Source organism: Lytechinus pictus, chromosome 2 (assembly GCF_037042905.1).
Source record: "Lytechinus pictus isolate F3 Inbred chromosome 2, Lp3.0, whole genome shotgun sequence".
In the NCBI taxonomy this organism is placed as follows: domain Eukaryota; kingdom Metazoa; phylum Echinodermata; class Echinoidea; order Temnopleuroida; family Toxopneustidae; genus Lytechinus; species Lytechinus pictus.
Window position 1 is genome coordinate 58233045 of NC_087246.1, and position 27111 is coordinate 58260155.

At 37.2% G+C, this 27111-nt stretch overlaps 1 protein-coding gene across 3 annotated transcripts; it reads left to right on the forward strand.

Moving 5' to 3' along the window:
- Positions 1-1310: 1310 nt before the first annotated feature.
- Positions 1311-26654, forward strand: LOC135153165 (ankyrin repeat and SAM domain-containing protein 6-like). 3 transcript variants are annotated; one of them, XR_010292680.1, is made up of 15 exons: positions 1499-1709; positions 9158-9990; positions 10657-10701; positions 11581-11785; positions 13094-13197; positions 13785-13969; positions 16062-16314; positions 17467-17489; positions 18329-18454; positions 19148-19451; positions 20078-20168; positions 21448-21794; positions 22787-22854; positions 23631-24018; positions 24249-26654. XR_010292680.1 is itself a non-coding variant. In XM_064095256.1 (14 exons), exons 2-14 carry the CDS (start codon positions 9252-9254, stop codon positions 23805-23807), a joined length of 2667 nt encoding a protein of 888 aa, XP_063951326.1. In that variant the 5' UTR covers positions 1311-1709; positions 9158-9251; the 3' UTR covers positions 23808-26654. The 3 variants fall into 3 exon arrangements, 1 of the variants encoding a protein (XP_063951326.1); XR_010292679.1 differs by having other exon boundaries at positions 1608-1709; positions 23631-23911; positions 24156-26654; XM_064095256.1 differs by having other exon boundaries at positions 1311-1709; positions 23631-26654.
- Positions 26655-27111: the final 457 nt, after the last annotated feature.

The following is a 27111-nucleotide window of genomic DNA, read 5'->3' on the forward strand; positions in this document are numbered from 1 at the left end:
TTAAAAAAAAAATAAGAAAATGAAAGAGAAGGGGGAAGTATTAGCTGAATATGAAAATTATAATGTTCAGGCGCGTACGCTAACGCAAGGGGGGGGGTGTTTGTGATTTTTTTTTTTGCTTGTCAAATTTTCATTCAACTTTAACCCATCGATCCCTTTCAGAAATTCTGCGTATATCAGGGGCGGATCCAGCTTTCGCCAATAGGGGGGGCCGAAAAATATTTTCATCAACATTTTTCTCGATTGGCCGCTATAATCTGATTTTTTTTTTTTGGGGGGGGGGGGGGTTCAGGGGGTAGTCCTTACTAGAGACTGAAGTTTTAAGTATATGTTAGTTTTTATTGTTATAAACAAGATAAGGTATCTCATGTGGTCTTAATATATAATGCGAGCGCGAAGCGCGAGCTCAAATTCTTTGATATTTTATGTCCTTAGACCTGAAGATTCTGAGGAGATTTTATAATCATGAAAAAGATAAGTATCCAACTAAACAATGCGAGCGCGAAGCGCGAGCTGAAATTTTATCATAGTAACGTGAAAAGGGACTCAATTAGGACTGTTTTTAGTGATTAATGAAGAGGATACAAGTATCACCAATTAAATAATGAGAGTGCGAAGCGCGAGCTCAAATTTTTTTATATTCCGACCTGAAAACTGGACAGTCTAAGCGCGTTTTTATTTAAATACAGAAAAAGCTGTGTGTCTCAAACAATTAAATGCGAGCGCGAAGCACAAGCTCAATTTTTGTATATACTGACATGATAAAGGAGCATTTTGACAAATTTTGGTAAGAATTTCCAAAGAGGATAGCTGGTAACTCACAAATCAAACAATGTGAGCGCGCAGCGCGAGCTGAAAATAATTAAAGCTTGATGTGCGAGCTAAAATATTGTGTGCAAATTGATTTCAGATCTGAATATATAAGTGTCATTTAATCCTCTTGAATGGGATTCATTGGCACAGGCAATGCGAGCGCGAAGCGCGAGCGAAATTTTTTATATAAAGTTCTTTTTCCAATTCTTCCCCTCACCCTTTTCTTGTTTCCTTTCGGGGTCGGGCCGGCCGTTACGAGGTTGTAAATTACACATCCTGGGTATGATACCTCTTTCCTACTTTTCTTTAGTGTTTTTCCTATAGTACACTTTTTCTGCAGGTTGTCAAAAAATAGGGGGGGCCGGGGCCGGCTCGGCCCCCTCCTGGATCCGCCCCTGTATATATGCTACTGAATGTTATTTTCAAATAGATCGAGTTCGAAAAATTATGATAAGAGTACGGGAGTAGGCCATGCTTGGGCGGCTGCTTTATAAATTGATTTAATGAGTTATAAATCCAGGGTTCTCATATTTTCAGGCAATCTGCTTATAATGACAATCCTTCTGCAAACTGTAAATGCTAAAATTATTTGGCAGAAGCAAGGGTGTATAGGCTTGGGGTGCACTCGGATGGGTACACATGCACCCTCCCGATGAGGCAAGACCGAGTACCGACACTGGAAAACAATACGAAATTTATACCCTTCTGCTTTCGATACCTCCCCAAGATGTGCACCCCGAGCATCCCGAGCACCGGTACGGTACCCACCGGTACGCGGTATCTTTAGGCTATACGCTACACGACACTTCGGTAATTGAAATTGATGACGGAGAACCGAAACGGAAAATCATGATCGCAGTTCCTACATTTAACATTACTTTTGGTCCTGAGTCCTGGTATGTTATTGTATGTTCTTGTCCTTTATTGCCAGCGTGAATTACTAGTGATAACTTAATGTATTCCGGGCCAAAAATGGCACAGCTAAGCTGATCTGAACAAAAGTTTTTAGTTAGGCCTAACGTAAATCGTCGAATAGGCCATCTTACACGCGACTCGCACGGCCCAACTCCGGCCTAGCCTGCCAGCAGTTGTATGCCTGTGGCTGTAGCTGTATAAAGCCTGTATCTGTTAGTGACAGTATGACAGCTGTGTCTGTGACTTGTCAGTGATGGTTGCTATGCAGAGGCGTCGATCCTGGTGGGTGTTTCATAAAGCTGTTTGTAAGTACTTAAGAGCGACTCTTAGATTAAGAACGACTGGTGATCCTTGTGGAATATGCGGGGGAAATGGTATATTCATTGACGATTTTTAAGCGCGTAAGAAAGGTTCACCAGTCGTTCTTAAAGGGGAATCCAGCCTTGGCCATAAAATGTTGTGTTGGGAAGGAGAAAAATAAATTCAACAGAATGGTGAAAGTTTGAAAGAAATCGGACAAGCAATAAGAAAGTTATAGCTGTTTTAAAATTGAGATCACTAATACTATGTAGATTTCAAATTGGCAACTGAATCCAAAGGCAAGCGGCTCGCTATGTCTTAGCTGATTACAGTAGAACCAGCAGCGTAACCAGCATGCTCACCAAGCTGAAGTGGCCTAGTCTGTCTTCTCGACGCACTGTAAGCAGACTCAGCATGGTGTATAGGATTGTAAATGACCTTGCTGCAATACCCCAAGACAAATTCTTCTCCTTAAGCACCACTGTCACTAGGAAAAATCACAACAAGTGTTTTCAGACATATCGTCCAAGAGGCAATATTGACAAATTTGCCTTTGCCCAACGATCTGTACCTGAATGGAATAAACTCCCTTTCCAAATAGTTAATGCAGTCTCGCTTGACAGCTTTCAAAAGCTTCTGCAAAATCAGCTTGAAAGTATTCCTCACTCCTCCTCATAACGTGCGTCCAAGTTTCAGTTCATCTTCGTGATAGGCTGCAGAGCCCTTTGAAGATTACAGCAGATGATGATGATGATGAAGTAAATTATGACAAGGGGCAAGGACAACTTTCCCATAGGCCATGTACTTTATTATCAGGGATTTGTGGTTTTCTCCTAAGTACCCATTCCCCTGGGGCAGTAATCTAAATATAACCCAGGTAGTATATTGTTTTATGTCCTCATGAAAGATAAATATAATTTGAAATAAAACTTTTGGGAAAAATGACATTTTAGCCATAATATGTATTGGAGTACAAGGAAGAGTAGTCCTTGCCTTACATCACTATGACATCCCATATGCGGCCAATTTGAAGTATCCATGGGTATAGTGATTACCAATATTTACAACATTTAAAAATTCATAACTTTCTTGTCGTTTGTCCAATATTGTTCAAACTTTCACCTATCAACTTGTCTGATTTTTCTTTTCCTTATAAAAACAAGTTTTCATTTGGGTTAGATTCCCCTTTAAAGTCGCTCTTAAAAAGTCTTAACTTACGAACAGCTTTATGAAACGGCCCCCCTGGACCAGGGGGGGGGGGGGGGCGATCGCCCACCGATGAAAATATTAGGGGGGGGCAAACATATCGTTTTTCCCCCCCCATAATTCCGCATGTACAATGTAATGTGACACAGAAATCAGCAAGCGAGATTAAGATACACAACTCGTTCTTTATTTTAAATCGTGCTCAAAATGTCCGCTTTTCAGATTGGAATATAAAAATGTTCAGCTCGTGCTTCGCGCTCGCATCATTTCTGTAGCAAAAACCCATACTTTTCATGATTAAATAGGTGATTATTATTTTCCGTTTTCAGTTCTAAACCTCAAAAGAACTCCCACTTCGATTTGCAATAATCTTTTGTTGGATATATACCCAGTTGTGTGTCCGGACGATCAATTTTAAAAAGTCATTTGGAAAAATTTACAAGCGAAGTTTCATCAATTTTTTAGTACAAAATGTTAGGAAATATTATAGAGAACAAAATAGAAGATGATTACAACTATTGAATTCATATTTTTAGTGTAATCCAAAGACAAAAAGAAGGCTTCAAAAATATAAAGTGTCCGGACACCCCACCCCCCATCCTATATCTTGTTCTTTATTAAAAACGTCAATTAAACTGTCAATTTTTTTCAGATCGAAATATAAACATTTTCAGCTCGTGCTTCGCGCTTGCATCTACCGGTATTGTTTTTTTTTAGATACCCATCTTAATCATTGGTACCAAAAATGCTTAGAATATCAAGCTTTCAGGTCAGAATATAAAGAAATTTCAGCTCGCTCTCGGCACTTGCATTATCTGTGTAGTGAGATATGTATCCTCCTCATGAGTTACTACAAACAGTCCTAAACAGGCACCTTTTTCCTGTTTTCATGTCAGTATACTAAAAAATTTGAGCTTGCGCTTCGCGCTCACATTAATTTGTTGGTGAGATATATTCTCTATCTCATGAGTCATATATATATATATAAATAAAAGAGTTCTGCGTCGGCGTCGTAATGTAGAAACAAAAGAAGACTTAATAGAAACGCCGTGAGGAGACATAATCTTCCAAACTTTTTCGGTCATAGACCTTCTTCAGGGTCGGGATGATTTTATTATTCAAAACAGGTTACATCATTTGGTGATGATATGCATGTGTGTGTGTGCGTGAGTTTGTTTGTTTTGTTGTGTGATCGAGCGCCTTTGGAAAGTTGATTCATGTTTTTTCCCCCCCAATCTGAAAAATGGATCGATGCCCCTGTTGCTACGGCCTAGGCCTACGCTTTGACTGTCTGGCGATTTGTTTGTGTTTTGATTGAAAGTTCATTTGCCTTCTTCTTGCACTATTCAAGTTCAATGTTTGTTATTTTTTTGGCATTTCATGGTCTACCCGACACACAGACTATGAGAATTTAAACATTTTTAATTTATTTTAATTTCTCCTCGTACACAGACAGCTTGCTATCGTGCAGCCACCATGAGGGGGTTAACAATGCAAAATCCCCCCGATGGGGCTCATTGATTTTTGTTTTTATTTCATAAAATATATAAAAAGAACTGTACCAAAATGAAGATTATTCCGTTTTGGCCTGAAATGCACCAAATCGGGGAAAAATAAACTTAAAAGGAGAAAAAAACAGTAACTTACTTCGGCTGTCGCGCAACTGCACTTCCCTGTTTTATCCGAACTTCATCTTGGCTTGCTTCGCGAACGAAGATTTATAAAGGCAGTCCACGTCGACTGCAGGCACGCATGTGACTCACAAGGCCAATACGTGATAGACAGGCCCGGCCACAGCGGCCGCAGTCAAAAGTCACGTTTGGTGTGGCTGCTGAGGCTTCGCGATTCTTTCTGCGGCGACGTTTCTCCCTCAGGTGATCTTTTCGGGATTCCTCGAAAGAAGAGGCAGCCTGATGGACTATATGTCGCCAGCTAGCACGGTCAGCAGCCAGAGTAGACCACTGGCAATGATCGATATGGCATGTACCGAGGGACTTCTTCAGGATGTCCTTGAAGCGTTTCTTTGGAGCCCCTCTGTCACGATTGCCAGTAGAAAGTTCGCCGTACAGGGCTATCTTGGGCAGGCGATGGTCTTCCATTCTTGAGATGTGTCCTGCCCAACGGAGCTGAGTCTTCAGCAGCATGGCCTCGATACTGGGGATCTCCGCCTGTTCAAGGACCTCAACATTTGTGACATAGTCGGTCCAGTGAATGTTGAGGATGATCCGGAGACAGCGCTGATGGAAACGCTCCAGGAGTCGCATGTGGTGGCGGTAAGTTACCCACGACTCAGAACCGTACAGTAGGGTGGTGAGGACAACAGCTCTGTATACGCTGATCTTGGTGCCCCTTTTCAGATGCTTATTTCTCCAGACCCGCTTGTACAGTCTGCCGAAGGCACTGTTAGCTTTGGCCAGTCTGTTGTCTACTTCCCTGTCAATCTTGGCGTCTGAAGTAATTGTACATCCCAGGTAGGTAAACTGGTGAACGCTCTTCAACACAGTCTCGCCAATAGTGATGTGAGGAAGGCGGTACTCTTCCCGGGGTGCAGGTTGATGGAGGACTTCCGTCTTCTTCAAGCTGACTTCGAGTCCGAAGAGTTGAGCAGCCTCCGCAAAGCAGGATGTCAAGCACTGCAGGGCTCTTTCGGTATGGGCAACGAGGGCAGCATCATCGGCAAAGAGAAGGTCTCTAAATATTTGCTCACAAGTTTTTGTGTGGGCCTGCAGTCTCCTGAGATTGAATAGACTGCCATCGAGGCGGTAGCGGATGTAGACAGCCTCGTCTTCATCAAGACCTTCCATGGCCTGCTTGAGCATTACGCTGAAGAAGATACTGAACAGCGTCGGTGCAAGGACACAACCCTGTTTCACACCATTTGTGATTGGGAAAGATTCGGAGTGATGGCTGTTTAACCTAACTTGGCCACGCTGGTTTTCATGCAGCTGGATGATCATACTGAGGAACCTTGGGGGACAACCGAGGCGTTCCAAGATTAGCCAGAGGCCCTTTCTGCTCACCGTGTCAAATGCCTTGGTTAGGTCGACAAACGTTATGTACAGTCCTTTATTTTGTTCCCGGCATTTCTCTTGGAGCTGACGGAGGACGAAGACCATGTCTGTGGTACCTCGGTTTGCTCTGAAGCCACACTGGGTTTCTGGGAAGTGGTCTTCTGCGATGACAGGTACTAGCCTATTCAAGAGCACTCGGGCAATACATAAACATATGGCCATTGAGTCCCTGTACAGATCGAGCTAGAATTTCGGTCTCTGTATTTGGTGAGTGGAGCCAACGGAGTTCAGCGGAACAACCAACGTAACAGAGACCGAAGCTTTTGGTCTATATGAGAATTGAAGAATCGACGGCGAGTAGACTTCTAGATCGAGATCTAACGTTAGTCATCTAATTCTAGATCTAGCCAGTCCTATGGTTAGTATGGTAGTGGATCGTATTACATTACCGAACACTTTTCATGAATTCAATCATATGATTACATGTATGATCACACACATTGTTCTCATAAAATTCACCAAACTTTCACCATAAATACGCAAATACAGGAATCTACAGATGCAAAAATTTTGCCAAAAACATTTTTCTTTTTTACGATATTATCAGCTCCCAATGGACCCCTCTTCACATGTGAAATATTTTGGTCACTTGAAAAAGGTATATTACTGAACGTGTGTTTTCTATGGGAAAAGTTGAGAAAACAACAAAATCACTGATGAGCTATTTTGACCATATTTTTAATATCATTTAGAGAATATTAAGACTTTGAAAATGTGACTATTTTTCATCATCTTTTTATCATTTCAAGTTCCCTTTGGAAGGATGTTGCAAAGTTTTGAGCATATGAAATTATTTTCTGACTTGAACGATGCGTGCGTTCGGTAATACAAGACTGGTTGGTAATCACTCACTATACTAGTACAGTACTAGTAGGGGGCCCCATGTCTGCACACCTAACAATTTAGAAATTACTTAGATTAATTTTTTTCTTTAATTTCAATGATTTTTCTTTAATTTCAATAAAAATTTTCGTCGCAATAATGTTCCTTACATAGAGTATGTATTATACACAGCGCGTGACACTATCGCCGGTCCGACGGTCCCAGACCGGTAAAAATCACTGTCAGGCCAGTAACTTGTTGCATGAAAAGAACAAGTACATGTAAATTCTTGCCTACGAGCACATGTTTAAAATGGTGAATTATCAAGTTTTCAAGTACATGTAGAGTCATTTCTTTGCATTACAATTATTGAATGATCTATCCCAATTATTTTGCAACGTGATTTCAACTTCTGTGATTGATTATGTAATTATAATTTTCAAATTTTGTGGCGCTTTTGCCTGTCACATTCTATCCACATGATGCCACTGCGTCATTACAAAAGAAGTTGACTGGGTCGGAGGTGTCATAAATATTTAGTCAAGTTGTTGTCCCCGATCTTGGCAAAGGGGACTTCATGAAATGGTTAGCGTACAACTACGGTACATGTAGCTCACTATCTCTGATTTAGTCAAGAAGTACATGTATGACGGTGTTGAGAAATAGGCCCCTCATGATCTCACACACACACTATATGATGTCTAACTTACATTAATAGGTCTGCTTGGAGTACAACTACTTACTTACAGAATATTTGGACACTCCAGCTGGCAGCTGAAATTCAGATTTTTGTTTTGTCCTTGTTGGTGCTTAAGAGTTGATAATTAAATATAGCTCAATTATTTATTAACCAGATTTTGATCCAGATTTACTCTCCAGATTCTAATTGGATCCAATCAATAACCAGATTTTATTTTCTGCATCAACGGGGATCTGGAAGTCTCGAACAGCCACATTTTGGCTTAGAATTAGATATTGATGTCTTCGTTCAAACTCTCAGACGTAATCTTGTGGCTGTGCATGCCTGTACATAATGTACATGGAGGCCAAATTGAATTGTTAAAATTTCTAAAAAAATTATTGCATCCATAGTTTTCTTTGGAACTTCAGATTAGTGTGTATGAGAAATCATACAAGTTTCAAATACCATTTCCAAACTGGTATCGAAATGAGATTAAAAAAAAATCCACACATTTGAAGTGAAAATCTGTGAGCCATTTCTGGTGAGGCCCCAAAATGAAGAAACGGGTGATGGGTACAAACATGATGATCTACTTGTAGCCCGTTAGAGTCTATCTAGAACTTGATCTAATACTAGGCCTAACTTTATTCTTCTCTTGGCCCCGCTCCATGTAGGTCCTCCAATTAATTGTGATTTCAATTTCTCTGCGGAGTGCGCAATACAACTTTTAGTTGCATGATTACACACAATACACTGTAGGTGTCCTGTATGAATGATATACATTGTACTGCTAATGTCTCATTCATTTATGAATGAATGAGCAGCAACAATCGGGCACAAGACACCTTTGGTGACTGGTTACTATGTACTACTTGGGGGTGATATGTAAATAAATCCATAATTTGCTACCTGATTTGCTAGTTACTTAGTGGCAGTGCATACATGTATGAATACACATGGTATATAGAACTGCAAATTTTTGTAGTGCTACATAAAAGTTTGTACTAGTTCTCTAAACCGTTTAGTTGGGAAACTAGACAGATATAACACTGGTAAGTTTTATTGCATTGAGTCAAGTCATGCATGTTACTGTATGTTGCCATTTATACCTCAAGTGGGTCTGTTACAAAATTAATTGATTTAATAATTGTAATACAGTTGGATGAATGTATCTGATTAGAACATTGCTTAAAGAAGGTACTTGACCCCCCCCCAAAAAAAAGTGTTATCAATAAATATCATATATGTACCTTCAAAAGTTATTGAATATTTCTTATTTTCAGCAATGTAAATGTGACATTGTGTTCATCCTAGTTTGTACAATTTTTTTCCTTATTTTCTCATGCAGATTGAAGCAATATATCTTGGAGACTGAATATGACATAAGCACATATATGGAATCCAAGTTGAACTTCAAGTTAGAATGAGAAGACTAGCCAAGTATGGTGGATGGGGATTACCATGATCTACCCAGGCAGTTGATTGCTGCCTGTGAGTGCGGGGACCTTGATGCTGTCCAGCAGCTTCTGGATGATGATGCAGCAGCCATCGAGGTGGACTGTGATGGGGGCGAATGCTTCACCCCTCTCCAAATCGCAGCAGCCAATGGGCATGAGAACGTTGTTCGTCTTTTGCTCATGCGGGGTGCTGGACTAGATACCCAGAATAGCTATGGCTGGACAGCCCTGATGCAGGCAACCTACCATGGATTTACCAACATCGTTGTCCTTCTCCTGCAGAACAAAGCCAATCCTTCCATACGGAACAAGATGGGCGCGACAGCCTTGACACTCGCTGCTTTCAAAGGACACTCGGACATCGTGAATATATTCCTAGATCTATCGGGTGTTGACACCAACGATCAAAGGACAGGTGATATCTATGGACCTGTCTTGAAACCTACGTTGGCAGCCATAATGAAGGGTCATCAAGCCATTCTCCGCCAGCTCATGAACAGGGGCGATGACCAGTTCTTCACAGACCCAGGAACTGGTTGGACCTTGCTAATGGTTGCGGCATTGAGTGGACATGTTTCTGCAGTGCAATACTTGGTTGATTCAGGATGCAATCCCAACGCCTTAAATATCAATAACATGACAGCATGTGATATTTCTGTCTTGTGTAAAAACAAGAGAGCAAAGGAGTTCCTGGAAAAGAAGACTATCAACAGACCATCTGCAGGTAAATAAAATGAAATAATTCTTTTTCTGATTATTATATAAAATGTGTACATCCGATCCCCGATATATGGGACCTTCATGAAATTTTCTGTCTCTGATTTCTTGTTCTTTTGACAATCTGTAATGTTCTCAAAGAACCCTAACTCGGGCAGTTTATGAAGTGAAGTAAGACTTGAGAAAAATGGGGGTCGGACGCACAAAAAGGTTGATCATTTTATGGAATTGCCCTGAAATGAAAGTTAGCATAATGCACCCTGGTTTGTCTACTCGGGTCAAAATTTCAAATGAGCACACAGTCTATGAATTATGCCTTGACAGAACATGTGCAATCATATTGTTAATAATGTGCAGACATTCCTAGCAATATCTCATGTCATGATTTCTTTGTATGTTTGTTTTAAGTTGATTTGCAGGAATTTTGAGTAAATGATGGTTAAAGCAATGGTTTGGTTTGATTACTGCAAACATGGTGATACCATGGAACATCAAACACTCTGTGTATGATATCTTGAGGGGGATGTAAAGCCAATATGGTCATGAAATATGAAGTGATAAGAATTAGAGGCATTTAAAAATACCAATTGACAAAATGGATAAGATTCAATACTTGTGTAGGCCTATGTATTTGATATGATATTCTCTTTTCTTATTTGCTTTCGTTTTGCAGGGGATGATAGTACAGAATCTCAAATCATTGAAGCCACTGAACAAGGTACATGTAATTAATAATGCAACTGACACTCAGGAATGTATGCAAATTCCTGAGATGCCAGCATTGCCATTTACATCATGAACTTGAACCTGTGCATTATTTGTTCTATTATGCGGATTCATGATGATTTGGTACGAGTACATGGCAGGAGATTTTGACTAATTTTCAAGATTGGCATTGCTAGTTGATTATAAGCAAGGCTTTCCATAAAGATATAGTTATCATGACTACTGAAGTATATCAATAATGTTCATTTTTGTGTGCACTGAATGGTTTTATAACATTGTTTTTTTTGCTATTCACTTTTTGCACCATGGTACATGCTAGCATAAAGATAAAGAGTGCACATATGACCCATTTAAGCACATGTGATTGGCTATGTCCATTGACTAATTTTTTGATTGCCTCTATTGATGTTTATTTTCAACTAATATTCTCACTCTGCTGTAGATTATCTTATCAAAAGGCCTTAAAATAATCATTATTTTGCACTCATGATTCCAAAATCTGAATGGTTGGTTGGTAAGGTTTCATTTTATTAAAATTACTTTGCTGACTGCGCTGCACAAAGAAAATCATGCAAGGGATGATTTATTTATGCAGTCAAACATGTCAAAATGTGTATTGGAAGTGCTTTTTTTAATTCATTGAATACAAATTTGAGTAAATGCTATGCCTGAATCTGACATTATCTAATAATTACAATAGATTTGTATATTTTGGGTCCGCTGAAATACATGTAGCGACCCTGTTTTTAGCGTTTTGTGGTTGGTCAGATGAGGGTATCAAAACAATTTTTTCTATGCCTAATTTTACTGTACATGTGTATATGGACTTTGAAATGTATTGTAAGCTAGACTTTTCATTTTGATATTGTAGGAGACCTGAAGCTTGTCCAGCGCATTCTTGACAAGGACCCCATGCAGAGCAACTACACTTCTGTAGAAGGTGCCACGCCCCTCATGATCGCCGCTATGTTAGGCAGGAGGGACATTGCCGAGACCTTGGTCCAGAGAGGAGCCGAGATCAACCGTCAAGATGTCAAGAGCGGATGGACAGCCCTCATGCAGGCCACATTCCACAGGTAGTTATCCTGCAACCTCTAAAACTACAAGTCAACCAAAATGAATCTCATGATTTCAAAATTTTCAACAGAACATTCCCTCTACACCCCCTCACTTTTCACAGAGGACGGATGACCTGGTAAAAATTTAGAGCTTTTTTTTCATTCTCCACAATAGAGCTGCAAAAGACTTGCAGCACTAAACATCACATCTCAAGAAAAAAGTACCACATTTTGTGATAGATATCTAGCCTTTCATCTTTTAATTCAGTTCTCTACAAATTCAGGCAAAATACATAAAAATGAAAAATAGGCTTAAAGGGGAATCCAGCCTTGGCCATAAAATGTTGTGTTGGGAAGGAGAAAAATAAATTAAACAGAATGGTGAAAGTTTGAAATAAATCGGACAAGCAATAAGAAAGTTATAGCTGCTTTAAAATTGAGATCACTAATAGTATGTAGATTTCAAATTGGCAACTGGGTAAGTAAATTATGACAAGGGGCAAGGACAACTTTCCCATAGGCCATGTACTTAATTATCAGGGATTTGTGGTTTTCTCCTAAGTACACATTCCCCTGGGGCAGTAATCTAAATATAACCCAGGTAGTATATTGTTTTATGTCCTCATGAAAGAAAAATATAATTTGAAATAAAACTTTTGGGAAAATGACATTTCAGCCATAATATGTATTGGAGTACATAGAAGAGTAGTCCTTGCCTTACATCACTATGACATCCCATATGCGGCCAATTTGAAGTCTCCATGGGTATAGTGATTACCAATATTTACAACTTTTAAAAATTCATAACTTTCTTGTTGTTTGTCCAATATTGTTCAAACTTTCACCTATCAACTTGTCTGATTTTTCTCTTTCTTATAAAAACAAGTTTTTATTTGGGTTGGATTCCCCTTTTTAAACCTATTAACAACAGCCAGTTTTGATTCTATCAGTATCTTGTTTTCAATGCTTAAATATAACAATGTTTTATAAGGAAAATACCTAAAATCCTAAAATTGGATCTTCTGCATAAAATTGCTACTTTTAATGCGAACTGGTAAATGTCTTACTTGAGATACATTCTTTATAGCTAAACTTCAAAAAGACATACACTTTAAAAGGAGAAATGTTTCTATGAATCAAAATTACTTTAGATTTCTATTTTTGAATTAAAATTCATCAATAGATTATATTTCAAATGATGTTTTAGTCCTGGATGAAAAGGTTTTACTCAATTTTGTATTCCTCAAGGAATCTGCAAATATAACAATGGAGGATGTGATATAGATTTAATGTTCATGTATTATTTGTAATTTACTTGCTTATCAGGAGAAAAGATGTAGTGAAGTACTTGATCCAAGCTGGTGCTGATCTCAACATTCAGGCCCGGGACGGCTGCAAGGCCCTGGATCTTGCTCTGGTCATCGTATCAGGTAATGACACCCATGCAAAGCAGTGCTAGAACATTGTGGTGGTTCTTAAGCTGAAATCTCACTATAGAATTTTCTTAAGGATTTTCCTCGCATTCTCAATCATTAGGATTTGCAATGAAAAGAAGATTGTGTGATTCCTGCATGAAAGATGCAGCTCTGACTTTTATTAGTATTGTTTTCATATTCTTAGAAGTGCTGGTTAAAAGTATATCTAAACTATATTATATGTTATTTCCATTTAATAGAGATACATGTAGTCCCAATTTTCCAGGTGGAAAGAAAAGGGGGTTGTAGTACGTATTTAATGTACATACGTGTACAGCTTCTAATAATTCCCAGTTTTTAAAAAGCCTATATGTACAGTTTATAATGGGAATGTTTTTTCATTTAATGTTATTTAATAGTGCGGAAGATGTTGATTATTGTGGTAGTAGAAAATTGCTGTAGGAATTGATCTGTTGTCTCAGGATAAAGGTCGATGAGACTGAATAGCGTAGACCAGTTTGCTTGATCGTGAGACAACAGATCAACTCCTACAGCAATATTAGTAAAATCAGTACTTTCTATCATTTTGATTGTTTGTTCAGATGAAACAGACAAAGTTGGCAGTGAATTGACGCGTCTCCTAGCTCCTATCACACTGCTCTCTGTTGGCAACGATCAAACCACTCCAGAGGTCAAAGTTCAAGAGAACGGTCAGATGTGGACGACGAGACTGAATAGCGTAGACCAGATGGAGGACCAGGAGGATACCAAGCAGTCTGGTCTCAAGGTGATGAGGTCAAAGGTCAATAACGTCACACGGTCTGGTCACCATCATACGGTTGCAGACTGTTTTATACTTTGCTGATTTTACAATGGCTTGTGTGACGTTTGCTGTGCCTTTGCCAATATTTGTCCTTTTAATAAAAAAAAGTTAACACATATTTACCTCACGGAAGAATGTTGGATTGAAAAAAAAATTAGAAAAACAAAATCCCTGAACTAGTAGGATTGAACAAGTCATCTATTGAATAGATTGTTAATTAAGGAGTTTTTACTTCCATGACCAACAACTGATTAAAGAACATAGCAAATGTATTTACCCTCCATGACAAAGCACAAACAAGAAGTCTTTGTTGAAAATTGGCGAATCAAAACAGCAGTGTAGTCCCAGACTATGGACAAAAGACAGGTTTGCAATTTGTTGTCGCCTCCGAAACTTAAGGTGAAACTGTTGTTCCGGTTCACCAATTTTTGACAAAGATTTCTCAGCTATTCTTTGTCATTTTCAATACATATACTGTGTTCTTGAATATGTCCTGGTTGCAGTTGCAAAGACTCCTTGTTATCTTCTTCCAACAAAAGATAAAAAGAAGAAGTTTGTCTTCCAGGTGCACTTATAGTATCTACAAAATTGTAAAATAGGGAAAGATATATTTAACCAATTCAATTAAAAAAATCTACCTACTAATGAATGGGTACTCATATCAATAATGCTTGCCAGGCAGTGACTCAATCACCATACTGGTCCACAGCACATACCTCAGTCTCACTGCTTTGATACTAGCTTGTGAATTCCTGGTTCACCATGGTGATTAGAATGGAGTTTTAAGGACTAGCTCTGAAAGGTTTTTTTTTTATTGTCTCATCTGCATAGCAGAGCGGACTATACTCGCCAATTTTCTGATAGCGGCAGAAATAATGCTGGTGAATTGTGCTGACTTGACATTCTTGAGCATTTAATAAACAAGTTTTTGTGTGGACTATGGGAAAGGTTCCTTTGATCTGTCTATCTTTTTGTGTGTTTATGTGTCTATCAGCAAAAAAAAAAAAAAAAAAAAAACATTCTTTCCTCTCTTGGTTTTTGTATAATAAAAAAGATGAATTTTCAATTAAATTAAATTCAATTCAATTATTTGTTTAACCTAGTACAAAAATGCAATGAAGTGACCCCAGAAACAGTAAAGCGTATAATTGGACCACCAATTTTGTTCTGCTCTATCCAAATTTTTCAGCCCGATGTTATTCATATCTTGTTAATAAGGATAGGCAACGACTTTCTAACTTCTGGAGAAAGATGATAAATTACCTTTAATGCAAATTCTTGCATTTTTTTTTACTTCATTGGGTTGATATTAAGTGAAGGACGAGTTGAACAGAATATATAGAGTATAAGTGATGTTTTCTTCTTGTATACAGAAAATGATCAATATTTTTAATGGATTAAGTAATTTTTTTGATTTTTCTATTGAAGTTTTGGCTAAGCTTTGGTGAAGGTTCAATTTAATCTAACATTGCAATCATGCTGCACTCAACTCAGTTGAGGTGAATGGGTAATTGGTTGGAATTCGTTCCTTGAATGCACTGTGCTGAAAAAGCTATAACACTATCCTGTGAAAAAAAGTGTTCTATAATCCAGATAGTATTATTACTTCTTCTTCTTCGTTTCTTCTTCTCTCGGTGCTTCTGTATAAAAATTGAAAATTCGAAAATCCCTCGATATTTTCACTTTGCTTAAAAAAATAATAAACAGTGCCCATCGAACACTCATACATATTGAATAAATGCATATCAGAAAGTTACAAAGATTATATCCTGACATATTTTCAGCCTATTTCATCTGTGAGAAATGTTTTTATAGCAAGAAGAAAAAAATTATGCAGTTCCTTTATTTTTGTTTTGATCATGTAATATTACAAAATGCTTCCACTAAAAAACTTATTTCATATCTTCCACATTTTAACAGTTTTCAAACATGTGCATTCCTTAAAAAGCATTTAATTGGAATTAGTAGTCAATCACTTTGGAGGCATTTTCCAATTATTAATGGAGGCTTTAAATGGCCATAAATATTAATATCAACAATTCTTTGTTCTTCTTAGGCATGGTGGTCTCGAATGTCAAATCGGTTCCGCAACCTGAAGCTGACTCGCACACTACGGGGAGGGCTCGGGTCAACCACGAAGCTCATCCCCTTCCCGGACGATACGGCCAGACCGGATGAAACCCTGAAGAGCATGGGCAGCAGTTCTTACGTCAATGGAGGAGAACCTTCGCCAGTCAAAGAGGGCAGCAAACATCAAAGAAGGAAATCCAAGGAAGGGTCTCGTGTTTCTTTCTCAAAAGCAAGCACCAGTGAGTATTCATGTTTAAGCCTCACGGATGGACTGCATTTAATTGGAAACCGGATACTCATATCCAAGTCCTAAATGCATACTTCTGATTGTTTGCAAATAAAGTTGAGCTTGATTTCTGTTGTTGCATTTGATTGTAGCTCTTTATAATAATAATAATAATAGCTGGATTTATAAAGCGCTTTTTGCCTAAGGATACAAAGCGCTGCTATTATTACCCCGGCTTTAGCTCGAGCTACCATCACCGGCGCTCAGTGCATGCAAGGAATCACTCCTGCCGGGTACCCATTTACCTCACCTGGGTCGAGTGCAGCACAGTGTGGATGAATTTCTTGCTGAAGGAAAACACGCCATGGCTAGGATTCGAACCCACCCACGACCCTCTGTTTCAAAGGCGAGAGTCAGAACCACTAGACCACGACGCACCCACAACAGACCCTAGATTGATATCTCTGTTTTTATTTCAGTTTGGCTGTGTGGGTTGGTGATGGGTAAAATTGGAAACTTATATACTTGTTGAGTTATTTGTTTGTTTATTTCTGCGTGTATGTGTTATTTGTAATATATTCTCTTTTTTTATTTTGGATGGTTTAACCTCAACATGTTTCTAAATTGTAGAATTTATTTGTTGGATTCAAATACACCAAGTCATGTGCTGTCCTATCAAATGGATTGTGTTATTTCAACATTTATGTATTTCATTATTGTAAACTGTTTGGATTTGATTCATTTTTACTTTTTGTTTTATGAAAGGTATGGTATTACTAATAGAAGAAATGGTACATGGAAGTTCTTGATACATCTGGCTCTGTAACACAAGGCTTGGCAATTGGAACAATTTGTTACAATTGATTACATTAACCTCAGTGTACAATCAATCATAAAAATCAATTTTATGATCAGTCTTGAAGCTTGTGTTGCAGAACCAAGAACCTTGTTACATAAAACCTTGTAATCAATACATGAGCTACCATTTGGTTGACCAAATGCAACTGTTCTTTATATGTTTCTAGCATTTGTCATTGCATGATTACAAGTTTTATGAAACATGGCTCTTATCTTTAACCATATGTGAACTAATGTTTCAGACTTATGTGGTTCTCTAATAAATTGTATTCTTTTTTTCATGTTCTCTGTTGTGTGTTTCAATCAGAACCCGAACCTGTTCAGCCATTGGTGAGTACGGGTAGCTGTAGATTCACATTTTCTTCTCAATGTCAATGTAACATGCATATTATAACATGACGTTCGAGGTTTGGTATTTCATCTTTTTCAAAGGTATGGGTCATGGTGAATTGTGCAGACAAGGTTAGATGGGCTAAAATGGCAAGTGTGCACTAGTTTTGAATGTTAACCAGTCAGATGAGTCTGTTCAGAAACCTGATGTTTTGGCATGGTTACCATGTCGCAATAGCGAATAACACATCCGTTTTCAAATCGAAATATGGAGGGATATGGTCAGAAAAGGTGTAAACAGTGATCTCACCCAAATGTGGTTTTTTTTTGTTCTACAAGAGTTTTTTTTTTTCAAATAGAACTGTCCACTATAATGTTCGTGTTTGTACTAATTTTTGAAAAACATTTTTTTTTTTTTTTGCCAGTATGACGTATTGGGATGGCCCATATTCAAATTCTCTACAAAGTTTTGGTTTTCCCCTTTTATCTCTTGCTAACGGATTGATTAGTCAATCAAACAACGTCATGTAAAGTAGAAGAGAAATGCAATAGGAATTTTTTGATATCGCAAGACAGAATGAAAATATATTTTTAGGGGTATGGTCAGTAAAAGAAGTTTATATGAACAGCTCCCCCCAAAAAAGTTAAAAGTATATATGAGTTTGATGTTTTCATATCTCATTTATGATCTTATGTACAGAATGATTGATATAAAAAAAAAACATATTTTTTTGTAACAATTCTCTCTTATCTACTCCTTAGTTTCTCACATGAAGAGTTCCTGTAAAAGTCTGTTTTTATTTTCACACATGTTTCCTGCCTTCTTTGTCATAAATCAGGACATGCAAGCACCTCATTCCAAGAATAATGACAAACTACTCCCGGTAATTCCACCCTTTCTACCTCCTCCGAGTTTTGAGCTTCACAATGCTGACAAGTCAAGGAGGTCACACTCCAAAGCAAAGGTAAGCTTGGAGAAGTTGGTGTTACAACACCAGTAATTTTAGACATCTTCATTTGATTGCCTGTTATTCTTTCATATACCAATATCAGTGATATTATTTCACTTCTACATATTCCTTATACCTAAAGCTTTTATATCATACATCAGGCTCAAATTTTTTCCATCAAAATTTATGGAGATAAATGGCAAAATAAAGTTACTTTGTGATGAAAGTCCTCATCTCTGCTACTATTTATATGTGACCTTCCACCCCAAAACCACCAATAAGTCGCCAGGTAAGGTTCTCTTTCAATAGCCAAAATAGTAATTTAGTCTCCAAAATCCAAAAATAAAAGAAAAGCTTATCTGAAAGAGCAATTCCCCTTCTTGAATAAAAGAAAAGATACAAGAGTTTCTTGGACACTACTTTTTCAGACTGCTTGGGAGTTTCACTGAGATTACACAGTATGCACATCTCTTGCTTGAGTGAACCCAAACCTTCAAACCTTGTTTTCTCCTTATTTTTTAAACTCTTGCTGAATTTCCTCTGCATTAAATCAATGATGGTTATTGTTGGTCAATTTTAACATATCATTTATCATTTTAAAGGTTAGGAAATGAATTTTCAAGCTCAATAAAAATCTCAATTTTCATTTTGAGTTTTGGGGTGGTAGGTCACCTATATATTTGGATATGTTAATGGGTCTCTCCCTAGGGCATGGGTCCTGGAAGGCCAAGCACGGCACTATCGAGTAACACCACCAGCACCACCTCCACCGCCACCTCGACCACCAACACCAGTCGCATGCCACGCCCCATGTTTACCACCCGTAGGCCTGGAAGCACCGGCATTAGCCCATCCAACTCCGCCCATTTCAGTAGCACCATCAGCCCCAGTTCATCAGGGGAGGCATCCGCACTCAGCAGGGGTCTGCTATCGGCAAGGAAGCAAGGACATTCATCATCCTCTGGGGTTCTGTCCAGTCGGGTGCTTCATGGGTCAACAACCAGCCGAGCAGGTATTGTACTTTATTTCTTACCTTATTTTTTAAAATAACTTTATTCTATTAAATTGTTTGCTTGTCATTTGTTTAATTTCTGCTTGACCTAGTTGCCAATTGTCTTGCAACCAGTTGAATTAATTCCCCTTAGTCAAAAGAAAGTAAGCTTATGAGCATGCTCAGACAAAATTGCAGTTAGACACCATAGTAATTGAAGCACTTGGTAATTAGCCCAGTGATCATTAGACCTTCTGCTTGTAGAACATTTGCCAGTAAGACTATATGAACATGGACCAAGAGAGTTAGGGCTAATGGAGATGGCCTTTTGAAAAGATGAAATGGTTTTAAGACCAAGCATGCACAATGGTTAATGCCTTAAAAACCATCAAACTTTTGTACGTCAAACCCCCATTTTCTCCTTTTTTACACTTAAAGCACTTAAAGCACTTCTCAACCCATGATGAATTTCGAGCATTATGCCTCTTCCAAATGAAGACAAATAATAGAAAGGGGCCAGTTATTGAGGTTGAGACATACATATTTCATGTTATTGTGCTGAACCTACAGTAACTGAATCATCAACTTCCCCTATTGTGTGTTGTCATTAACCAATGTCTATTGATACATGTATGTTTACACTACAGGTGATAGCTATGGGTCTGTAGCTCCAGTAGAAGACCAACTTGGAACCAGGAAACGATATGCCTCAGCGTCATCAGTTCCATCTTTAGCACAGTAAGGCAATCCTTTATGTAGTCTGTTGAGTGCAGAGTTGAAAACTCAGTCTTGTATGTCACCAGCCACCCCACAGCCAACAATAATCCACCCAAAATGATGTAAAACATTTTTATTGAGTTTAAAAAAGCACATCCAAAGCTTTAAAATGATATGTAACTTGTCAAAATTGATCAATCAATCAATAAACAAGTACTTGATTGAATGTACAAGAGTTTAAAAAAATCAGGAGTAAACAAGTCTGGGGATCACTCAAGCATGACATGTGCACACTGCAATCTCAATGAAATTTCCAAGCAGCAGTCTGTAAAAACTCTTATATCTTATCTCACAGAAACTCATTATCAGGGTTCCCAGTCCATCAGGGAAATCAGGGAAAATTATTTTACTTCTTTTCAGTCAGGGAAAATCAGGGAATTCAATAAAAAATACATCAAATCAGGGGAAAATGCCTCAAATGAGGGAAAAAAATTCAGGGAATTTTGACCAGCCCAAATGTCAAAAGCACGGTAGTCATTCAGACTGTTATGTTTTGTTGCATATCAAAACAACATCCATTGAATGACTGGTTATGGTGGTACTAATTAGTTTTACATTATTCTTTTTTATACTGAAAATACATGTAATTCACTGCAACAGCTTAAAAAAACATGCGAAACAAGGAATGGGTTTAAGTAATTATCAGGGAATTTTTAAACTTCATCAAGGAAAAATCAGGGATTTTTTTTTCTTGAAAAGCTGGGAATCCTGCTTATCTTGTTTTCTATTCAACTTTTCAACTTGACATTTTGTCAGTATGAAGAAGAAGAATTACTCTTTGAAATAAACTAATTTTGAAATTTTTGCTTTTGAAGAAGACAAAATTACTGTTTTGGCTATGTACAGAAAACCTTCCCGGTGACTTATTGTTGGTTTTGGGGTAGCTAGTCACATTAGATGTTAGAGACACAAGTCGTGGGAAAGATTAAAATAATCACTGTGAGCTATTACAATTTCTTGTATTCATGTACATGTATCTTGAAACGTGGTCCACAACATAGGATTTTAACTCCTCCCCATCTTTTGGTCCAAAGTCCACAACACCTTTGCAGAATAAATTATTTGATAAAGGCATTTCCCCCTTAAATTAAAGCTTGTCCTTATTGTTTCTGATGCCTGGACAATCAATGTATTGCTTTTCTGTAGGAAATAAAACATGTCTGTAGTTCTCAACATTAACTTTTTTTTCCACTTTTGTCATGTATGTATATTTCTTTTCCTCCTTTTTTCTCCCATTAAGGATACCATCCTCACCTCCTTCCCAGCCTAGCAACGAATCGCACGCTCCCACCTCGAATCCCCCGAACCGACGCCACTCCGCTAACCTCACTGCCGCAAACATAGGCTCCAACTCATCTGTTCATCGTCCCAAGACCCGGTCCCACAGCGGCAGTGCATCGACCCGCGGGAGCACCTCCTCCACGCTCACCCCAACCCCATCCCCCATTCCAATGGGGAGGGGGAGGATGAGCGGTGGAGGGTCCAGTCACAGTGGGGGAGGGGGAGGGAGTTCTGGGGGTGTCCAGAGGGAAGCATTCCAAGGTGCCAGGAAGACCAGTGCTGGTAGTAGCAGCATCAGTGAAGAAGGTGATAAATTCATGATAATAAAAGATGATAAATACTCAATTCTCAATGCATTTTACAATATATTGAAACTAAACTCATTCCAACTTAATCTGCATTTAGTACAGGAATTGATAACTAAAGAAAACAAATTATTTTTAAGAAACCTACATCTAAAGAACCAAAATAAATATGAGTATGATCTTAGGAAATAAATGAAGAATGCTTTTAAATTAAGCAAGTGAGGACAAAATTCTTATTTCTAGGAGCAGAGCATTCCACCGTTATCTTCACTTTCTTAATGCATATACATGTATGTACATGTACATGACTTTTCGTATTGTGTAGATCAGCTCCTGATACCTATTGGAATGTGTCAGATTGATTTGAGAAAATCTACATACAGATTACTCAACAGATCATTTATGCTCTTTAGACTTAAAACTAAATGAACTTAGTTGCAGTAAAACACTGATTTCGTGAGAAAATCTGTAAAACCAAGGTAAAGTATTGATATATCATCGTGGATCTAGATCTGGTACAGTTACATAAACTGAACTTTGTGAAATCATAATATCTAGCTAAAAAACGATCACACTGAAGATCGCCAACACAGATAGGCACACGTGGGACAGTGTATTATTATTGCTGGAATAAAGACCCGACGGAAGTGACCGAATCCGCGTTTATTTTGCTTATTTCTCAGCAATTACACAATTTCTTCCAGAATCATTTGGCACTTATTTTTTATTCATACAAACAGACACTTTGGTGATCATTATATTAAATTCTGTAAAAAGTCATTTTGAGATCGTTCCCAAAACTGGAATTTATCTTTAATACCCTATTGCCATGCATATTAGTGAGCTCTTTGTCCCATATCTATACAACATAAACTCACGGCATCATCTAATTATGTATCTCTTTTTTTTAAGTAAGCTTTTTGTTAGAAAATAGTTTATACATGCATGTTGCTCTTTTTACAGTGTACGTCTCTCTTTCTTATTTCATTACAGATGAATTATCAAGCCTGCTAAAGAAGCTATCATTAGAGAAATATGCACCGATATTTGAAGAACAAGAGGTAAGCATATCCTTCTAATTCCTCTGTAATCTTTTAGCCTTACTTTGTGTAAAACCAATGGGGGACAGGGCCGTAATAGGCATGTTAGTGATTTTATCTAATTGTTCTGTTTGTGTTAAAAGTTCAGATGATCATTTTTTCTGTCATTTCCCCCTCATATTTATGTAATTCTGTTCCATATATATTTTCGCTCATCTTGCTTATTGAATGATATTGAAAATGAACCAAAAGTTTCTATAATCATGTATTTATATGTTCATCATTGTTTTTTACTTATATGTATTGACTTTTATACAGTGTATGTGTTTTTATGAAGAATGAAATAAATCAAATCAAATCAAAGTCTTGCAGTTGTTTACTTCATAAAAGACAGTCATGGAGGGGCAAATACTATCCTACTTTATTTGCAGGAATAAGAGAAACACCTTAATTCTTTAGAAGTAAAAAGTGTGACATATTTTGTGATAACGTCAGTAAATGGCATAGAGCCGGGGGGGGGGGGGGTGGCAAAAAAACAAAAAAATTACCTTTTTTTTTCTCAATTGAAATATATACATATACATATTCCTTTTACTTTTGGATTTGCACTGTGACATCTGGCTGAAAACAAATGCTCAGAAATATAATGAAATACTCTTGTTCTGTGTTTTGATTGTTGTAAAGAGTAGAAGATGAAGTTGGTGTCAGATAAGGATTACATGATCAAAACTGTGCATATACTTGGAGTGGCTGCGACACTTTGGCTTTATTTGTTTGTTATGTTTCTGTCTACCCAGGTTGACATGGAAGCCTTTCTTGCTCTCAATGACTCCGATCTCAAGGAGATGGGTATCAGGCATAAGGAACCTAGGAATCAGATACTTACAGCCATTACCCAGATGAACTCTGGGAAGCATCAAGATGACCATGACAACTATTCACCTTCTATGACGAGGTATGCCTTTCAGAGGTGATTCAGATCTTGATAAGAGACCTCAGAATCCTCAAATGAAATCTGGTGAGCAACATGATGTCCATGACAGCTATTCACCACTACATGTAGGTCTGCATTTTTTAGGTGAGTCAGACCTTGACAGACAACCAATGAAACTAGGAATCGGATAGTCATCGCTTAGATTGACCCTGTTAAGTAACAAGATGGCCGTGACAGGTATTCACTTCTAGGTATGCCTTTCAGAGGTGATTCAGTCCTTGACAGAAAACCAATGGAACTAGGAAACGGATAGTCATCGCTTAGATTGACCCAGTTAAGTAACAAGATGGCCATAGAAGGTATTCACCTCTATGTATGCCCTTAAGAGGTGATTCAGACCTTGACAGACAACCAATGGAACTAGGAATCGGATAGTCATCGCTTAGATTGACCCTGTTAAATAACAAGATGGCCATGACAGGTATTCACTTTTAGGTATGCCTTTCAGAGGTGATTCAGTCCTTGACAGACAACCAATGGAACTAGGAATCGAATAGTCATCGCTTAGATTGACCCTGTTATGTAACAAGATGGCCATGACAGGTATTCACTTCTAGGTATGCCTTTCTCAGGTGATTCAGTCCTTGACAGACAACCAATGGAACTAGGAATCAAATAGTCATCGCTCAGATGAACTCTGGTAAGCAACCCGATGACCATGACAATTATACATCGCTAGGTATTTCGTTCTGATGTGGCTCAAACCTTGACAGAAAACCTCAAGACCTCAAAATCCATACAGTGTAGATGAAACCTTGTAAGCGACAAGATGGCCATGAAATCTTTTCACCCTCTATGACTAGGTATGACTCAAAGGTAAATTAAAGAACCTCTGGGTCTCAATTATTAAAACACATACAAAGTTATTGTCATTAGCAAAATAGCATTAAATATGTGTATGTAGAATATTTGAAATAATTAATTTATTAAAAACTAATTCGGTTTGGATTCACAGGCCTACTTGACGATATCATATCCAAAGAACTTGTATCTCAAACATCCCACCAAATAAGGTTTTGGACAATTAGAATTATAAATACTGCCTAACTGAATGAGGCACAGGCAATTTAATTGTTCACTATGCCCATTTCAATATCACTCATGGCGAGAGTGTTATAACCCGTGAATGTATTATCACCAGTCATGTGCTATCACCTTTATTCAGCCTTTTTAATGTCATATACATATTTCATAATGCTAGAACATGGAATATTCAACACTTGATTAGAGCATAATGTCTTTAACAAAAATGGCTGATCTATTTTGCAATATCTACAAGGCTGATTAGTGCTATATTATTGTACTATAGTTAATGTAGTTTCATAAACAGTGTTTAGAGGGAAGAAACACAAATTTTACTTTATTTATTATGCCATTTGTATTTTTATGCTTCTGCCCACGGTAGGTGGTTGATGAAAGTAATGTTTTCGGGTTGTGTGTCTGTTAGGTCCTAACAGGTACAAAAGTTAAGAATGTTGGAGCAGAAATCGGTAATATCACCTTGAACATCTTACACAATGGGGCACAGGATATGTTTGCTTGATAATTGATAAAGGAGTGCTATTTCAAATTGTCAATGCTATGCAAATATATAACCATTAAAAAACAGGGTCAAAGTAAAATTTCCAAAACCATTTTATATTGAAAAAAGGGAAAATGTTAGAAGTATTCATAATGAAGGTATACAAACACTCGTAGTATACATGTATGTAATATTCAAATGACATTCTGTGTCATGGTACTGTAGTTATTTATTTATTTATTTTTTTCTAATTTGCAGAGTTTAAGATCTTGGTGCACACCTTGAAAATAGTTGTGAATATCGGTAATTTAAATTTCATCAAGATAATGTAAATAATGTGTGATTTGTAAACAAATACATAAATAATGATTGCCATTGTTTGACAAGAAGGGGATTTTATTTTCTCTGGATAATGGATTTGTGAGATTCTTTTGTGTTATGCAAGGTAAAAATACATTTTATATAGTTTTTAAAAGGCAAAGTCCACCCCCGCCAAATTTATTTGATTAATATAAATTAGGGAATCATCGTCACCATCCACCTACATTTTCTTTTTTTCTTATTTTACTCTACAAAATATGAAATACATGTATTTTATTTTCTCCTCACTAAGATGTAAAAAAAGTTTGAATTTTACTTGGACATGTTGAATTGTTTTGTGAAAACTGTCTTATTTGATATCCGATTTCAATGAAATTTTCAGCACTATACTTGTTTGATTTTCTCTTTGCATTCAAATCACCTTTTCTTGGGCTAGACTTCCCCTTTGTGATCTTAAAACTCTGTTTTTTTCCAACTTGAAAGCAACTCAAATTAAGTATGAATGTGAATTCTAAGCAACCTTATAAAACCTTTTTGTTCTCGCTGTAAAAATTAAGGAATGAATTGATTGTGAAATAAAGATATTGGCATCCGCCACACACCACAATACCCACCTGTGCCCCGATTCCAAACAAGAAGATATCAAGCATAGGAAATGTGTTCCCTAATAAATTTTCTACATCTACAATGTACATGTGAGTACAGAAGCATGGTAAATCCTTACCATAACTCATTGCAATCTAAGCTACAAATTAAAGCCCATTTGGCTTTTCTCTTACCAACCCACAGGTTTGTAGTCAGTATTGGTATCATATTAATTTGAAGAATCTAGTATGAAATTTGTCTAGAGATTTGTCATATATTTTGTGGTGGACTGTATAGACCACATGTGTTAATATAAGATACATGTAAGAATACAGAATTATAGGTGATGATGCTGTGGATGTGTTAAGAATAAATTTTTCATAATTTTTTTTCCTTTTATATATGAGGCGCCGAATGTACCAATATTATATAGAACAATTATATGTGATATAATCATTATTTATTAAATAATAACTATTATTTATATATAATTTACATTTTATTTGTAAATAACTACTATTATATAAAATATCATTTCTAATTATTTATATATAATTCCAAGTAATACTTCATTATTTGTAAATAATAATAGTTCGACATTCCATTATTTATAAATAATGATTATTTGTTTTTCATTATTTATAAATAATGATTATTTGTTTTTCATTATTTATAAATAATGATTATTTGTTTTTCATTATTTACAAATAATGATTATTTGTTTTTCATTATTTATAAATAATGATTATTTGTTTTTCATTATTTACAAATAATGATTATTTGTTTTTCATTATTTATAAATAATGATTATTTGTTTTTCATTATTTATAAATAATGATAATTGGTTTTTCATTAT

Excerpts from the sequence above, each read along its gene's own strand:
- LOC135153165 (XM_064095256.1), top strand. The coding sequence starts at position 9,252 with ATGGTGGATGGGGATTACCATGATCTACCCAGGCAGTTGATTGCTGCC. Across the intron at positions 17,490-18,328 it reads CCGAACCTGTTCAGCCATTG|GACATGCAAGCACCTCATTC; the intron begins GTGAGTACGGGT and ends GTCATAAATCAG. Across the intron at positions 20,169-21,447 it reads TCAGTTCCATCTTTAGCACA|GATACCATCCTCACCTCCTT; the intron begins GTAAGGCAATCC and ends TCTCCCATTAAG.